General features: G+C 40.8%; 1 protein-coding gene across 7 annotated transcripts in view; it reads right to left on the bottom strand.

The window, feature by feature from the left end:
- The window catches only part of LOC104914788 (protein unc-13 homolog B), a 205,114-nt gene that overhangs the window by 19,265 nt on the left and 166,761 nt on the right, over positions 1-19,088 (bottom strand). For all 7 annotated transcript variants that reach the window (XM_085214534.1, XM_085214535.1, XM_085214533.1 and 4 more), the window contains 7 exons: positions 17,176-17,272; positions 16,266-16,409; positions 16,058-16,135; positions 15,005-15,082; positions 8,772-8,860; positions 5,752-5,904; positions 3,759-3,882 (listed from right to left, as the gene is read on the bottom strand). In XM_085214534.1, the coding sequence (XP_085070660.1) occupies positions 3,759-3,882; positions 5,752-5,904; positions 8,772-8,860; positions 15,005-15,082; positions 16,058-16,135; positions 16,266-16,409; positions 17,176-17,272 (763 nt within the window). The remainder of the gene's footprint in view (positions 1-3,758; positions 3,883-5,751; positions 5,905-8,771; positions 8,861-15,004; positions 15,083-16,057; positions 16,136-16,265; positions 16,410-17,175; positions 17,273-19,088) is intronic.

Genomic DNA, 19,088 nt, shown 5'->3' with positions numbered 1-19,088 from the left:
AAGTTAAGTAGCTCCAAGATACACTAATGTTAACATTTCTTGATCCAGTCTTTCCAGTTTTCATTGGATTCTTAATCTTTATATATATATAGTGAAATATATATAAATTTCAACAACATTAACTAGCCCAGGCACGTAGCCTGACTGCTGCAGGCTTCAAAAGAAGGCAGGTCAGTAACACTGAGCAATACCCCGTGATGTGATACGCTTCAAGGAACAAAGCTGCTCAGATAACTGCTCCGTGGCGCTTCTTGCCCATTTTGCTAATCCTCATCAATCAGTGCCAATCTCTGTCAATGTGTCTGCAAGGAGAAGTTATTTTACTGCTGTGCAGTTTGTCATCAGTGCTGGTAAAGCCTAATGAAAAACTGGACAGCTCCTTTCTCTGCCAAGTGGTATTCTTGTAAACAAGATGCTCAAAAAGTTATTAGTTATTCATGGAAAACATATTGCAGAGCTTTACAGACAGCATTTATTCCAGGTGCAGCTCTAGGGAAGTAAGGCGACTACGCTCAGATATTGTGTACTTTTGAGAGAAATTGCTCACAACAGGATTGATTCAAATGTCAAGGACAGAAGATGAGGGATAATTAAGACTCCTATGAATTGCTTCTGCTTAGTTTTTGACAAATACAGCTGGAAAGAGGACAGACCTTAGACAGCATCAGTTTTCCAGGTCCCTTCCGCATCACTAATTTTACCTTCCTAAACTTTTTTGCAAATCTGAAACAGGTCCACAGTCTGCAACATAAGATTTTAAATTCCCTGTTAAAGATCTGTGTTTTTTTCCCCAGTAAAAGCATTTGGAAAGAGATCATCAGCTGATTGAAGCCTAATTGCTAGAAGCCAAAGGAAATGTACTGATTTATATTCCCAGAGACTCCAACTACCACACTTTAGCTCTGCTACTGCTCAGCTGACAAAGTTAGGAAACAAAAGCCTACTGTCTTTGGAATTTCAGTCCTTTTTTGGAAAATGTATCATTACTCGGGCTTATTTTCTGAGACACATTAGTGCAAGGAAGTTTTATCTGACATTGTACATTCCTTTCTTAAATCTTGTATCTTCTATATCCAGCAACAATGAGACCTGTCCCTTTATTAGCAGCATTTAAGTTCATTTAAAAAGCTTCACCATCAGGCAACATTTGCTACTACATATGAGAAATCGGACTCTTTTTTAGGTGCCACAGCATACCAAACACTGGGGGAATAGGTTTAAAAGGGGAAATGAAGAAGAGGAAATAACTTCCTCTAGGCACAAAGGTCTGAATACATGTGCAATTCACTGACCATCATTTTACTGAAGGCTAAGAAAGCTTTTTCTCCCCACCGAGAGAGTCTTGGACTCTTTTGAACCTAGCAAGCACAAGGGAGAGGATTGATTTAAACTAATACAAGCTTAGGAAGTCTCAGAAAAGCTCTTAAAGCTACACTCTCCTCCAAGAATTGCTTTGGACTATTCACAGGCAAACCTAAAGAACAGTCAGTTTGGAAGTCATATGTAAAACCTGTCTGCAGCTTAAGGAAAATTTGTTTTTATCCTGGACCAGAAATGTAGAAATGTATTCATTTAGTGAAGAAAAGTCTGATGAGTTGAGAAAAGCACAGCAGGAGCAAGCAATAGAGCCTCGCATGAATGGTCGCAATGTGCCGTGTGAAGTAAATAAAGGACAGGCTTTGGAGGAATCATTTGTGTATGAATTAAGCAACTTTTCATTGACCTGACCAGTCACTGGTGAAACTATTGCTTTGTTCCAAGCAGGAAGAGAGAAAGAAATATAACTCTAATCTGCTAATATTCCCAAGAGCTGTGTGCTGAACTTCAAAATAAGGATTCCCAGATAGCTATGTTTGCATACCCACTCATCCAAGACAGAGGGTGTTTAATTAAATGTTGATCTTTACTTAAAAGAAGTGAGGCATGAAGTGCTCCATGAATTACTGGAGATCATGTTGCTACTAATCTCACAGCACACCACCAGTCAGTACCCAGAGAGGCAGAAGCCAGTCATCTGAAAGTTATTAAGGCACCTGCAATCTCAGTCCATCAGTGCCAGGCTACCAAGTGCCCTATCCACACTGCATCATTCACACACAGTAGCTGCATGCTGTCTCATCTGAGCCCCATCCTACAGAAGATCTTTCAAAAGCAGCTCGGAGTGGAAGGGAAAAGATCAGGTTATCGTTTCCATGCTAAACTGATTTATATGGAACAGATAGGACAGGAAAATAACAGGCTCTAAAGCACTGTGCAGTGACTGAGTCACACAAAGTTAGACATACTGCAGTGTGTAGAGGACCTTCTACCTGAGAATGCCTTCCATGACCACTATCAGAAACATATCACATCTCTAGCAAGATTACAGAAAAGAGAGAAATTAAATATTCCAGAAAAGGGATTCTTTCAACCATGAATCCTCTCTACTTAAGGTCTGTGGAAGCGTTCTTGGAGGAGCCCCAAACCAGGGCTCCTCTGAACATACAGAGGTATCATCAGGGCTTTCTCCTGCTGAGGGCTGGGAGGAGTATGAGTTACATTGCTGAGACTCTGTCCCCTCTAAAGACTGCTTCTTACAGCAGTTCAAGAAAAATAAAGAAATTTCATCTTCTTAATCTTTTTTTCTTCCTTTCTGGATTGAAAACAAAAACAGATGATCACTCCTAACCTGAGCTCAGAGCAAAGAGTCTTTAGCAAATTTATGCCTCACACTGATTTTGTGCTTAGCAAGGCTGACAGCACCGTGTCTCAGTGGTTCTGTTTAAAGTCATCATCATCAAGGCCAGATGCAAGGGTGCTCTCAGAGCAAAACATCCTTACTGCAAGTTGCAGGTTTGCATCATTTATCTATATGCTGCAACCCAAGAAATCCACTCAAATTATTTAGGCAACTGCTGAATAGTGAAAACCACTATTGTTCTACTCACTACTGGGATGAAATAAATTAGCATTAATTAGCCACAGACCACAAGTTCTCTCCAAAACAGATGAAAAGAAGTCTTGGATCATCTCCAGATAATGAGGTTATGGTTCAAACTTTACATTGCCTACAATTGAGTGACATCTCCAGAGCAGCTGGGTGTGCATGACTGACATTTAATCGATTGCTGTGGTTTCTCAGAATTGGGAAAGAGATTAATCTTTCGTTGCTAAAAACATCCCCACATTAATGTCACACATTCATTCAGCATGTCCACACAGCTGAACAATTATATAGAAGACTGCTCTGAAGGCAAACTGGACACACTTCCAGCTCCCCAGCTTCAGAGAAAGAGAAACCATGCCAGCCCATACTGATGTTAAAATGCCATGGAAGATGCAATTAAAAAACAATGCTAAATTAACCACATCTATGCAGAGGAACACCTGACCAATGCACGACAATAATTAGGCAAAGTGTTTATAGGCATTGTTCTAATGCCATGAAGCCAATGCTAACTGCCAAATAAGCCCTCTTATACAGCTTTCTCTAAGGGACTGCAAATCTCTAATCAATGTGAGTTGATATAATTGGCGACTCCTGTTAGATCATGGATTTTGAATTGTTTTTTTTTTTTTTTTCTATAGTGTGCTCTGTATCTTGCTAACCCACTATAAATAGAGCTGCTCTCTTACTTTAATAGATGTGTTTTTCCATCCTAGAGCAGTCTCCGTGCAGACAAATTTACCTGGACAGATGACTCATTAGGCAAGGAGCTGAGCTTCATGGGGAATGGCAACACTTTCTGCTATGAGTCAGGAAGGAGAAAATGCTTTACCGTATGGTCTGTAAGAGGAGGCAGCACAATCAGCTTCTCCATGGTGTTCATTACTACCCTCCAGAGCTCTTTCAGCACCCGTTTCAGCACTGTCTTTTCACACACAGTTGCAAACAGTGTCAGGCTGCGGGGAGAAAGCAAGGAATGAGTAAATTCAAAATGCGATTTGCAAGGAAACAGGAGATGTGTATGGGAGAACCAATGTCCCACCCAAAGCAGTTTTTCATAACAATTGCTCTAGAGGTAAGTTAAAAAAATCCTCCTTTTTCATAAAGTACACTATGCCTTCGTTCTTGGAGCTCTAGTTCTAAAGCCATTGGGATTACTGACATCTTTGATCTTAGTAATTTCTGTTTATTGACCTGGAGATTATGCAGGATATCACTAAATTGTTATTTGGAATACTCTCATCCATAAGAGGCACAACCGAGCTGATTCCTCTTAAGGAACTTCCTGCTGCATGGGGCTTGCAGAGTAAAAAGGAAAAAAAATACAAATACAGAAAAATGGGTTTATACCTTCATGGGTTCATTATTACGATCATTACTGAATAACTAAATGAATACTGCCTATACTATTATGCATACTCTTACTGCAGAAGTTTCTGCCTTTGATAGCAGTTGAAGTCCTTAAATGAAAACCACCTCAGAGCAATGACAGGACTAATCTAAATATTGTTGCAATTGGATTCATCAGCAGTCACCTACCATGTGTTTATTATCTTTCATATAAAGCAGAATGCTTCATCTCTGTGGATTCCTCCTTTACTATTGTGCAGGCTACCAAAAAGGCCAATAAACATAAGATTTTTTTTGAAGCCCAACAGTCACTTCCAATGGCATTTTGTACCCACACTGGGAGAGCTATAAAGGAGGAACTCTGTAGCCACTAGCAGTGCACAGATGGTAGCCAGCTCTTCTACAGCATGTAACATAGATTTCCTATTTTACCCACAGCCAGTTTGTAAATGAGTGAAACCGAACAGGAACAAGATTGATGCGGGTAGGATGCTGGAGGCAACAAAAATGATTTTCCTTCTATAGAACAGGGAAGAAAATACTCCAGGCTTAGATTATGACTTGTGCCATGGTTATATGAGAAGTCTGTGGCATCCTAAGCTTCCACTGATTCAAAGGAAGGTGTCTTCTGAGGATCAGTGAAGGCATGCATGGAAAATGCTCAAAAGAGATGAGATGATGAATTAAAAAACCAACATAAACTTATTATTTTAAACTTGTAGGTTTTCATTTCTCTCACAGCATTTGATAAGAAAATATCAGGCCACACCTTTCAAAATAAAGAACTGCTGTGCAACAGGAAGCTTAACTTCATACTAAGAGAAAAAATATTCTTTGGTAGACTGAGACTTAGCTGAAGAATTATGTGCAGATAGCAACAGAAGGTCCGTGAACAACAGAATAATGCTACATTTTGTTAATGGGGACAGCTACTTAAAGCAATGGATCTACAGTTCATCTGAGTCAAACTTGATCTGCAGAAAGCTCGTGTACATCGCCTAGTTCAGAAGTGTATTTTATAGTCAGAACAACACTAGCTACTGCTTGAACGCAACCACTTCACATGACCAAGATAACAGGCTGTGGATATATCCAGTAAGCATTGCAGCATGTTTACTAATTGCCTTCAGTATAGTCTGTATAGGAGAAAGCCACAGCTGATACATGTAGAGTTTACAGCGTGCATCTTTTCCACTACCTGATCAGCAGTGCATTTTGCTGATTGCTATAACTGCCAGAGGGAGAAAGGGAAATGAGAGTGAAATATGGCACTGAATGTAGATTGAAGAGATGATCCATGGCATGAGAAAAAGACAGATATGGGAAGAAAAACCATTAATCTTTCCTGAGAATTCACAGGCTGGACAACTCAAGAGCAGCTCAAGAACATGGAACTACTCAGGAACTATTCCACCTTCCCCCACCATGTTCCCAACCTGATGTAATGTATGTGCAATGTGTATCTGAGCACTCACTTTCCATCCAGGAAATCCATTAATGGTCTCAGGACGTTATCTGCATCTTGTGCAACCGTGTTTCTGGCATTAGCAGCAACATTTCCTGCCCCTTTCACTTGACAGAGGATATCAGACATCTGCTTGACACATTCATCAATACGAGCCTGAAAGCTGGGCAGGTAAGAGAAGCAAAAACAAGATTATCAGGAGCAGAGATCTCGCCACTGGTACATAAAGGAAAATATTGCAAGTCCATAAACTAGGCACTCAGTTACACTCTCTTCCTCCCTGAGATCTGCTCTTTATTTACTTACTGTATCTGTTGCCAAGAAGCATGCTATTCAGTTCCTCATGACACATCCTAAGTCTTGAAGATCATAGAGGCAGCCTGAGAGCAGGTACTGACGGAAACCAGTCCACTGCCATACAGGCTGTGTTATACCAAAATGTCAAATTGGGATGCGGGGCTCAGCTGCCCAACGAGCACACTGTGCTCATCGACATGCAAGAGGCAGACATAAAACACAGCTATCTTTCTATCTTTTACTGCAAAGAAGAGGTTCAAAATGAAATAATATAGTGGTTAAATATGATGAATAGCACAACAAAACCATCAAAATATCCACTCAGAGAATAAAAGGAAACACTTTGACATTTAAAAGAACAATTTCTAACCACAGACATTACAAATGACATTTAGCTATCCACTAAAGGCACAGAAGCTTGCATCAAGGAGGAGAAGCCAGTGCTAGTAGCTCAGGCAATGTTTTAAGAGCAGAAACACCAACTCTGTGTAAGTGGCATGAACTCTTGTGTGAGTCATTAGGGCATCCATGTATTGGGTCCCAGCATAAAACTCCCTCTGCTGTGTGGCTCTAACCTTCCTTCCCAGCCCATCACCTCTTCCCTTTCCTGCAGTGCCACCCTCCAACCCCTGTGGCATTTCTGCTTCACTTCCAACCTTCATCTCCCTGGAGCAATTCCAGACCGACAGCACGTCCTCTGCGTGCAGCCTCCCCTTCCACCTTCCCTTCTCTAACAGAGAGGAGCTTGCAGCAACCAGTTGTGGCTACAACAACAGCTTAACCAGAGGCATAAAACTCATCAAATAAAACAGTACCAACAATCCCCTGTACTGCTGGCAGTCCTTATTCTGTTGCAGGCTAATCTCACACCACAGTTCTTCCAAACAGTGCACTGGCTGTGAGACCCTTGCCTGAAGACATTGTAAGCCCCCTGCCATGGAATTAAAAAGTAAATTATTTTTTTGAAAAGTACAAGTTAATGCAGAGCAAAATTATCACCAATTACGAAAAATGATGAAACAGTTACTGCGGCAACAGGTTCACCTGAAGCTCTTGCACACATACAGATTGACAGCAGCCCTTGGCAGCAGTGAGTTAAATAAACCAGTCTAACCTCTGCAGTCAGACAGGGCCCTCTGCTCCCCCGCTCCTGCAGGAATTCCTTTCCTCACTCCTGTCGCCTCCAAGAACAAAACAGCAACTAGCCTTGCATGAACATGAGCCCTTTCAAGTTTCCCTTTCTCTGTTGAAATCCTTTATAGCACAAAATGCTTCTGTTTGTAGACACAGCCCTCTCTCAGCGCAAAGGTGGCAAGATGCTCCAGATACGTGCTGCTTTCCCAGCAGGTGCAATTAGTGCACGCAGATGAAGCATGGTAAGATCTGCAGTGTCAGGTGTGCACAGTGTTGTAGGAGCAGTTGTTTACAGACTACGTATAGAATATTGTGGATATCTGTCTTACCTCCCACATTCACATCAGAAGCTCCTGCTTATACAGCGCACTGCAGCTCCACTTTTCATTCCCTATTATTGCTATGGAATAAGTGAGGCATCTGAGCTGTCTGACTAGTTAAATCTCTTGCTGGCACGTCTCTCAAACTCTCCATGGTATGTATGCTCATGCAGAATAATCTCTTTAAATCATATTTGCAAATGTCAAGATGGTACCCTAATTTTCTTGTAGCAGTGACACCATGGAGAAAGGTTTTAGATACTAAAACTCACCTCCCAATTATGATTTCTCACTCATCCTCCACCTAATTATGAATCTTATCGATTCAGCTCAGTTACTACTCAAATCTCTCCATCTCTTGCTATACCATCCATTACTGGCAATGGAAACTCCCCATTAGCTCTGTCTGCTCAAATTCAGATAAATGCTGACAAATCCTACCATGATTTTTGGTCCTAGGTATTGCAAATCTGTAAGAAGCCAGCTTGGTACAATTTGCATTATTTCCCTTACCCAAGTTTCTGCTATATGACTGTATGTGCCTGTATTAATCTTATTATATAGCACAACATGAAATTAGTGGGATTTATCAGGAGATATGGTTGCTTTTGAAGATCAATTGAGAAACCTGTAATTCTAGATTTAGTTTAATCGTCATCTTTTATGGCTCACTCCAAAATTTATATTATAAATTCAAGCACATTTTCAATTGCATCATGATTTAAAATAAAATTTAATTGCCATCTTTTACTCTAGCAATTCCTTAGAGAGCTCCTCCCCTTGAAACACTAGAAAACACCATTCACTGAAACACTGCAACGAGTCAATCTCAAATTCTAAACCATTTTCCTTTGTATTCAATACTCATTTAACAATCAGAAATCAGCGAGCTGTTTCATACATGTAGAGCAGAACATTTAAACAAGAATACTCTTCATAAATGCTAAGTTGAAAACAGCTTTCCAAGCAATAAAAGAGCAGACAATTCTGTTACTGACAAGCACTGCTTACAGAAAAAAAAAAATCATTCTCTGTAATTCAAATACATTTTACAGTTGAGAGATCTCTGTTTCTTAGCAGAGGAATACAGAAAAGAGGGACTTACAAAGATATTCCTCACTCTCTTATTTGGACTCAGTATTTGAAAGACCATGAATTGATGGAAAAAAGAAAAATATGATGTGGTCAACGTAAATTTTTCTCTTCTTAATCTGACTAAGAGAGATTAGAGAAGGAACTAGAAAGGAACGCCTCATGAGCAGGGACTTGTTATACTCACCTGTTACCAAACACTGCACTCAGTTCATCCAAAACGTTGTTCAGCTTCACCTGGAGCTCTTTGAGATGGTCGCTTGCTTCTGCATCCAGCTGTGGATGAAAGAAGGGCACTTAGCTTAAGTCCAGAGGGCAGTCTCTTCTCCTTCACACTGCTCTTGTTCCCTACTGAGATCACCCTTAACAAGCTAGGTAAAGCACCAACACTGGACTTTACCAACTGGGATCCTTTCCTCCACTGCCTCCTGCTCTTAAAGAAGTCACAAATTCATCAAAAATACAAAAAGTCCAAAAAATACAGCAGCAAGGGCTGTCTCAGGCGCCAGCAGTCTCGTAACCCTCTTCCTGATATTCATAGGGTTAAGAAAGTGAATCTGCATTCCCCATGGCCAATAGAGCAAGCAGGCTGAGAAATATCAAATGCTGATTTATGGCCTCAGGTTGCACCAGGGGAGGTCTGGATATGAGGAAAACTTCTTTACAGAAAGGGTTGTTAAGCACTGGAATAGGCTCCCTAGGGAGATGGTTGAGTCACCATCCCTGGATGTGTTGAAAAACCCTTTGGATGCGGTGCTCAGGGACATGGTTTAGCAGAAGGTTGTTAGGGTAGTACGGTTAGGTTGTGGTTGGACTTGATGATCTTTAGGGTCTTTTCCAACCTGAGCAATTTTATGATTCTATGATTCTACTGCATGTTACCTTGGGTTCATGGGTCATTTTGTCACTGTAAGTCTAGACTGGATGCTATTTACTTGAGTAATTCTCCATGTAGTCTTGAAAGATGCTATTTCACCTTCCACCCTGATGTCAGTATTAAAGCTTAAGACTAACCCAATCACTGCTCCCAAAAGACTGGACGCAGCTATTCTGAAAATCCACAATATCACAGCTGTAACAGTTGCACACTTAACAACTTTTGAGCACAAGTAGCTCCACTTTCACAAAGACCTGGACAACTTTTTCCACTGCGACTAATCAGAAGAGACTTGACCAAAAAAACATGTAAAAGTGCCCCAAGCACTAAATGGATCTTGGCATACGCTGTACGAAAAGCGTGCTGCATTATAACCAGCCCAATGCCATCTGTTTTTTCATTTAGCAGTGCCCGGTACTCCAGCTGTAGTCACCCCTCCAGCCTTGAAACAGCCAATTCTGACCAATCCACCTGTGTGCGCACATAACACCACATGATGACTGCTTTGAGATCATTTGCTTTGAAAAAGTGACTTGTAAAACAGATTTTCTCTTCTTACTGTAGAGGAAAAACCTTCCAGAAATGTTTGCATTCATTCTTACTTCTAAAGCAGATTATCTGTTTACCAATGTAATGGGCTAGATGCCAATACAGTGGCTAAAAATCAGTTCAGATTTTTACGTTATGTTCACATATGCAGGACTTGAACATGACAGGAGCTCACACTACTGTACTCAGTGCTGATGCACTCTTTATATTTCTCAGCTTCTGTTAGGGACAGACAAGCCTTAGGGGACACAGAATCTGATCTGTTCATTTTCCTTTGGAAGGTGGTGTGGAAAACTGACTATCATATGCTTAAATCTGTGCAATGAAACTCCTGGATCAGAGTTCTAAAGAACAGAGAAAAACAAGCAAGAGATTGCTTGGGCCTTAGAACCTTAGGTGCTAGCCATGATTATTTTTCTTCATTGAAGTGAATTTGTATCCCTTTGATTTTTAGAACTCCCGCACTACAAAGGCAAACTAAAGATAACACCCATCATCTGCAGAGACAAATGGCCTTTCCTCCAGACTAACAACCCACAGCTTTCTGGGTGCAACTGGTAAGACAGTTTGTCAGATTTACCTCTCAGGCACCCAACCTTACCCTCGTGAAGCAAAGTCCTGATAGACATTCTGGTTCAGCAGTCACCAAGTGTGCTGTCATTCTAGAATGCCTGTTTGTTTCAAACAATTGCTACTAGAAAAGGAGAAGGACTCTATACTGCATGTTATTGCTTGCTAATCCTTAGGTATTAACATGCTTTGGCTTGAAATTAAACATCAGAGAATTAACTGAGTGTGATTCAAGTCCACTAGGAAGGGGCAAGCAGGTTTCACATACTTAAATGACATATCAGTCACAGAGTCTCCTTAGCACACGGTGTAACTGCAAACTGTTCTTTGCCAATACGGAGAAGCAGTGGTAGCAGCGTTCAAATGGAACAGTGTCCATTTTGCTGTTCAGCCAATGAATTCTAATTATATCAGCTACTACTGATAGCAGGAAATTCCACTTGGACTGCATGATAAATCTGGCAGGTAGCGTGATGCAGTATTATGCAGTTGGGCCACTACATCACTACGTCATGACCAGATCATTTCTATTGGAAGCTATCACTCAGCAGTCTTACTATATCCATTCTGTGGGTGTACTGGAGATGATTCAGAGGAAGAAAGCTAACAAGAAGTTCTCTGTTCAAAACATGTGAGAGCACCAACACCACGGTGGCTTCTGATCCCTGAGCAAATGCCCCAGGTCTGTTAGAAATAAAGGCTGCCATTTGCATAGTTGTACGTTGAAGTTGAATGTGTGTTATGGAAGGGTGAGGTGCAAGCAAAACAGGAAAGCATTCACTCTGTATCTACATTTCTGAGTAAAAAGCAGAGTCTCTTCATTTCCTGTGACTATTTGAGACAATCTGGGCTTCGAAGTCTCATCTGAGCACATTCAAGGCTGGAATGTTCAAGGTATCTCCTTATTTGGTAAGTGATATTTACACTGTTATGAACTTCACTTAAAGTTTATCTTTTATGGATGAAACTGAACCCACAAGATTTGTTGTGGTGTGCTTCCAAATTTTCCATGAGATGCCATTCATTCTTGCTTGGTTTCTGCACACAGTGATGAAGCATGATGAGCAGCCAGAATTGGAAGGATGTTTTGCAGTTGGAGAAACACAGTTTTCTCTTTTCAGAATGCAGTGGATGTTAATCAATTCACATCTTAAAGCAGGAGAGCCTGTGAAATCATTCGGTCTGATGAATCAGCAAGCAGAGAATCTTGCCTTGAACTCCTATTTTAGGCTTACACAAGTTGAAGGGTTTGTCTGGCTCCAGTTTAAGGTCACTGATTGCTGTTCTGCCTCCCCAGCTAACAAGTGGGAGCTCTTCTCTTCAGAGATAATTGGGTGCAAGTTCATGCTGGACATCCCTAAAGGGATTTTCTGCACTGAACTTTCAACCATCTCTCCTGTTTCCTACTGAGTTCAAGAGTAAGAAGCCTGGTGAGCTGCATCCAGGCAAGATTCTCAACAGCAGAGAGGCCTTAGTTATGGCACATGGGAGGGTAAAGAGGAGCAACCAGGAGGTGCCATAAATCCTTTGAGAACTTTCCTATAAAACCTTGGCTGTTTCTAAGTTCTCCTCTAGTTAATGATTCAGGTAGGCAACTTAGGACTTAAAATGAGGGGTAACGCTGGCTAAGCATTAAGAAGAGAGCTTCCCAGAGCATTAATTGTACAGCTTAGCTTGTAACTGAAGGCATGAAAATTGCATGATGATAATCTGCTGCTACTTGGTAGCTAATGCTCTGGGTTCCCTAGGCAGTGCTCATATCCAATATTCACTCTGTACACTTGACTTCAGGGGGAAAAGTGCAGAAATGTTTTAAGCTAAGTTTCCACAGCACGTATAGACCCAGCAGTGGGAAAAACATACAGAAGCTTTTAATTTCAGTGTTTATGAGTTCGTAATTTAGAAAAAAACAAAGGAAAATAATGGGCTGTAGAAAGCAGTTTCTCACAAGCAAAATGAGAATAGCTTATTGTAGTATCACAGACAGCTACAGACACAAGCCTCTAGGAAAGCTGCAGTGGTGGTTAGAAAATGCAGGTCACATTTCAGTAGGTAATGTATGAATAAATAAATGGGGCCAAGATCAAGGAACACTAGCAAAGAACCTACACAGCCCATTTTAACAAAGAACAATCCAGTTTCAAATTTTATTTATGTACAATTATGTACAGTTTCTGCCCAGCACTCATTTGCAATTCCACTGCCTATTATGCTTTTTATGCAAACTGTAACTCCATATATTCTGTCTTTCCAAAATCTGCATCAAGAATGTATGGAATGCCTCTGAGCCACACTGAAGCTGTTCTGATCCTGCGAGATCAACAGATTTCAGATAGGAAATAAAATATTAATGATAAATGCTAAAAGTCATCTAAGAACTTCTTCCTATTAACTAAAAATGTCTGTGTATGTTCCTTGGGATCTCAAGTAGAGACAAAGAGAGACACCCTGCAGAGAGGTCTCTAATACACTGATATTCTTACCTTCCCAACCAGTAATGTTCCAGGATCACACGATGTCACATATGAAACCAAGAGACAACTGTTTGCAGTTTTTTACCTTCTGAGTAGTACAGGTTGGGAAAGAATATGAACAGTGAGGACAAAAATAATATTCCTCATTTGGGGGGGGAAAAAAAAAAAAAAAGAATAGGAAGGCACTGTATTCAGGATTCAAATTCCATGAAATAGTACCAAGTGAGCACTTCTGTTTCATGTTATGCCACTGCACTGCAGGGTGCCTACAGGAGAGCCCTGAAGCAAGAAAATGACAGCATGCTTGTTGACATGCTATGTTTCCAAAGCAGTTGTCCCATCAGTTGACACTCGCTTGGCTGGGGTCAATCTGCATCAGAAAAAGGACTACTCCAACTATAGGTCTGCTTACTCCCTCAAAACAAAGGATCTGGCAGATCTCAACTCAAGAAGCAAAGCACTACATAGTCACCACGAGGAAAATCCCTAAGGAAAGCAAACAATTCAGGCGCCTAGCACAGCACAAGATGCTTCTGGTGATCAGTGGCAGTCTAATGAAGTGGAAAAGAGCATTTGAAAGGAGAAGAATAAAGACCACTTCCAAAAAGCAGCTCCCTAGCATGTTTGTCAGTCTTCATCCTACATGTTTTATCACTCACAGTTGGAGTTCCTCTCCATTTTTTTCATCCAATTCCACACCAATAATGGGTTGACAACCTCTGTTCTACCACAGCTATCTCCAAAGGAGGGTTTTATAGGGTAGAATAGAGGCCTAGGCTAGGTAAAGTAGCCAATTCTCATTAGATACCATTCTCCCCATACACAGACATTATTTTTCATGATATCAAGTGGTATTTTCAATTTGAATTATAGGGAAACCCTATTTAATAGCCAGTACAGAAAAAAAAAAAAAAGTTGCAAATTGATAACTTGAGGGAAATTAAGTGCACATAAATGAAAATATTAGAAATTGCTTCATGAACATTAAATGACAAATTTATTTTTTCCTGAAGAAAAAAGTGTTTAGTTACCATTGTTATTACAGTGAGGAGCATATATAATTTTATTTTTTGATATAGAGCTAAGAAATTAAGATTGTTGAGATCACATATGAACGAATAAAAGCAGTTTCCCTTGCACCATGGACTAAATCTTTCTACTGAGATTTTTGCAACTTCTTAGAATTCTGCCACTAAACACCAGAAAGATTTGAAACAGCATGCAAGCAAAAACCGAGCTGCCCATCAGCAAAGTGAACTTTCCTCTTGGCATACAGGTCATAGCACAATTCTACCACAACACAACCAAAGAAAATGCACTTAGGCTTTGAAAACTATTTTTTCCTAACATCAGAATCAGCAGCCTTTTCTTCAGCTTCCTGAGTCTTGAAAAGCAGTGAAAAAGAAAAAAAAAAACAAAACACACTGATTACATCATAACAGAAACAGTGATTTAGGAGAGAAAAGTCTTATTTCTGTAAAAAATGGCTGTACAAGAACAAAGAACAAAAACTAAGTAAGGTATTTACACTTATGGACACATCTGAGTATCCTATGAGTTCAGAACTCATAGATTTGTGTGTCTGCAATACATTAGATATTGGACATTTATTTGCCATGTGAAAGGACCTGATGTCTACAGTTCTCAGACATATCTGTCTTTAGAGTTGTGAAACCACCAGCCATGCCCACATTTAGCCCACATAAGCACAGTATATACCCTGTTCTTTCCTCCTCCGCGCTGCTCTGTGCCCTGGAACATTTGCTCCTATATCTTATAAAAGATTTAGAAGAAGATCCTCAGGCACGGCTGTGCCCCTCACACTTGCTACAGCGCCAGGTGTCACAGGGCTCCCCTTATGACTACAGCCTGCAAGCGACAGTATGATTCAAATAACCTAACTAGCAGCACAGTAGGAATGAGTAATGCTCAGTCTCTTTGCACTCTTACCTCTTTACCACCCATGGCTTCAAACATCTTCTCTAGCTGCACTCTCAGCTGCTGGATGTTATTCATCAGGATGCAGGGCTGGTGGGACAAAAACAGGTGTCTGTCATGGCTCAGGGTGCCAATATATTTTCAACAACGGTACAATTTGTGCCTTAGCACCTTCCCTCAGGTGCCACCAGATCTCAGATTCTCATAGTGTAGTAATAGGGAAGGAGCAAAATTTTGAGCATTCAATCCTAAAAAAAACAAAGCCCTTTTTTCTGCAGTTTGAAATGAGATGGTCAGTTCCAGAAACCCCACATCAAGGAGCTCTTCACCTTTGTATTTTTTAGCTTTATCACAGATAAAACAAGCTGATAAAAAAATCCTTGTCAGGAAAATGCTTGACTCCCTCCACTGCTCCTGCCAAGCTCTACTAGAGTCCAAACTGTACTGCTTTCAGCTTCTTAATGCTGCACTGTACTATCTGGAATGGTGTAAATCCCAGAAGGGGAACTGTCAGCCAGAGCTACTTTGAAGCTTAGCTGGGTTCTGCCAATACAAGTTTGAGAGCAACAGTCAAGGGAGCCTTAGCAGTAGTCCTGTCCTCTGCAGTTACATTCCCTAGTGTATGTGTGTGAGGTAGAAATAACACCACGGGACAGGTCCAGGGTTGACAAGTAGTTGCTTTTTCTTTGTTGCTTGTTTGTTTAATATCCTGAATTATACTTCATTTCAGATTGCACAGCAAGATAATTAGACGGATGCAACAGTAAACTGGAAGTGCTGCTGTGTACCCAATCTGGGGAGCGACTTGTTCCATTTCCCCCCCCTTCTTTTTTAATCACCTCTGTGATGTATGGCTCAGATAGGAAGAATAGTAATTAAAGTGACTCTGCAGATTGTCTTCATGACCTTATTTTATTTTAAACCGAAGCCAGAATTCAATCCACAAATGTTTAGGACAAAAGCAATGCTACACTGTCAATAAGGTCAAGTACCCAGAATGAATCTTTTTTCATCAGAACAGTTATGGGATTCCCATAAGTGGAAGTGAAATCCAGCATGACTTACCAGTTTCTCCTTGGAACAGTAAGACTGGAAGCTCTTGGAGAGGATGTCAGCATACTGCATCAGCACTTTCCCAATAGTCTGTGAAGACAAGGTGTGCATGCTCCTCTAAGCAACACAAGGGATCTCCAGGAAATAAAATCAAAACCCAAGACAATACGGTTTTGCATGCACTAAGGGCAGGCAAACATCTGGATATTGAGGGTATTACCTTAGCAAACCTCCTATTATAATGAGCAACAATGACAGGGTCTGGGCACTCCAACTTCTTAATGATCTCAAAGCTCTGATTGAGTTGGGTGAAGACATCCACCACTGAGCATGAGAATAGAGCGTGCTCAGATGTTTGCTGGAACTAAAGCAGAGATACAAGGAGTCACTCTCAAATGGAAAGATACAAAAGACACCATGTGAGTCTCTGTCATCTGCAGTACTGGAGGCAAGACAACTATACCAAAAAACACTAATCCTTCAGAATTAGTCAAAAGCTCTTGAAAAGGCCTAGAGAAGAAGAATAGACAACTCTGTGAGGGCCACTGTTCACTGTCATCCATCAACTATGAGAAGACAAGCATTAGGAAACATAGCACGATGCTGAGATGCATGGCTTCCCTGTCAGTTAATAAGGAAAGAAAAAGAAAACAGAGATCGTTTTATATTTTCTTAAGATATAAAGGGAACATCTATATTAGCATCATAGTCTATATCGCCAACAGTCACTAAAACTGGATTGCTCCTGTTCTCCATTGGGAATACTTGTCAAACTAAGGTTCTCTGTCTGTGGATTAAGGTTACATTCTCACTGCATGACTAAGCACATGCAGTGTGCCTTATATTTCAATTACATATCTCACAAACACAAAGAGAAGAGAGAACACCCATCCACTGATTGACAGATTAACCAGAAAAGAACAAAACACAAATGAATGAAATGCATTTTGCTATTAAACAACACTCCATCTTGTACAGAAAAGTCCTACAAACAACAAGTTTCCCCAGTAGTTCAGCAAGCGAAAAGGGCTGCATCCTCCACTTGCATAATAACTGAATTTACGGTGTTATTTGGTTCTGGGCACTTGAGTATGCAGCACTGAATCCTTCACACAGAGCAACGTACATACCCCATCTTTTTTATCTCTCTCCAGAGCACCATGCAGGAACTCTAAGGAAACATCTTCATTTTCATCCAGCCACTGCATCACAAACTGCTCAAACCACCTGCAGGAGGAACAGGAGAGACAGTAAGCTACAGCAAGAAACAGAGCATTCCAACCGAACTTCACCTGAGGGACATGCCTTTCCCTGCAGCATTCATTAAGTGTTTAAATGAACCAAATGCCCTCAGATTAGTACTTTCCCTTCCTTGCTCTCCTAGCTTACTGACAGACAGAGGTGTTGTTTCAGCAAGCATTGTGAAAGCTTGCTGCTCTTAGTTGTCTGAATATTGTTGTATGCGTGTGTACCATTAAAGTTCCTGAAAACACTCTTATTTCTACAAACTATCTGGACCAGACCAGTCTAGCCTCTGCAGACTGCTGCTCCTATGTTCTTTTCATGGTTCTCCCTATCTTTCTTCTTCCTTGATACCCTTCCTCATGAGGAACTTCTTCAACTTGTTATCCTCTCAGAACACTTTTATTGCATTTTATTCTCTGTTCACCCATATGCCAGACAGTATAAGGAAGATGGCTGTACCCACCACCTGTGTGTGGCAACAAGGAAAACACACCCTCCCACTGCCCATTTGGGGCCTGCCATCCTTCACACAAGAGACACAAATGAGTACAGGGGGAAGAAAAGCCTCCTCTCCAGGACCCTTCCACCCCTTTATCTGCAGATACAAACATATTTCTTGAGTGCCATGAGGTAAAATCAAGGCTAGAAATGTTCTTCTCCATACCTACTCTAGAACATCTTCCTGTTTCTTGGCCTACTGATGGCCCTGTGAGGATACTTCAGAGTACCTCTAAGTGTAGAAGGCCTGCAGGAAGGTAGCCAGCCTGATTAGCAAGTTTTTATTGTTTTTGCTCTAAAGACGAACAAATTGGTTCATACAGAAGCACTGAACCAACAGCCTTGGAGCAGGGATGAGTCCCCTAGACAAGCAGCTCTTCAAGTGGGGCAGTAATGTTTGTCTCTACCTTCTCCTCACTTGGATATGTAAGCTAAATGTTGGACCACAGTCCAGGAGTCTACTGAAACTGCTGAATTTCGGGGAGAAGCTTTACATTAAGTGGCATCTGGAATTACAAATTCCACAGAACAAGAGACTTACATACAATCTTGGTTAAAATACTGTCAACTGTTTGAGAAGGTGCAAAGCACCTTCAGCAGTGGGGTTTTAGAGTTCATCATCAATCTGTTCTCTGCTCTGTGGGACATATCCACATAGTTCAAGGGGACGGATTTTTCTTGTTTATGTTTTAGCAACACAGCACTTATGGCTTTGCTTAAAAATTTGTCTAGGGCAGACAGTGTGCAACTGCCAACTCACTGCAGCTGAAGCAAATCTTAATTTCCAGTACTACTAAACAGCATTTACAAATAAGGGAAAAAGTGCCCATGTATGATTTCAGTCCGTACAAAGAATTGTAACATGAGCTTCACAGAGCACAACCTTCTCAAAACAAGCTGCTGTTTTCATACAGATTGTGCTAATTATGGGCTGAGTCTGCAAAGAACATGAAAGCATGTGCAGACATGAGAGAGAGATCAAGAGCAAATTCACAAGCACAGCAAACTAGATACCCTTAAATACTCTCTACGCTTTGAAATATAAAGCACATAAACGCTAATACTGGAAATTGTAACTGACAGTGTTAAATGCCAACAGCAACCTGTCCATGGAGCACTGTTAGCAGAGACAGCAGCAGTGCAATGATGTCACAGACATATGGGCTTTCCATCTTTTCAAAAACTTCCTTTTAAATGGCTGTTTAAGCTCTTTTTCAGAATTTGTGGGAGCTTAATGCAATTTTCTTGTGCTTTCAACATTCAGCTTTTAATTCCAATAGTGTACTTTGAAGATCAATCC

The sequence above is a fragment of the Meleagris gallopavo genome, chromosome Z, assembly GCF_905368555.1.
Source record: "Meleagris gallopavo chromosome Z, MGAL_WU_HG_1.1, whole genome shotgun sequence".
NCBI classification, from domain to species: domain Eukaryota; kingdom Metazoa; phylum Chordata; class Aves; order Galliformes; family Phasianidae; genus Meleagris; species Meleagris gallopavo.
The sequence above is the reverse complement of the archived record's forward strand: the minus strand, read 5'-3'. Positions and strand labels throughout refer to the sequence as shown.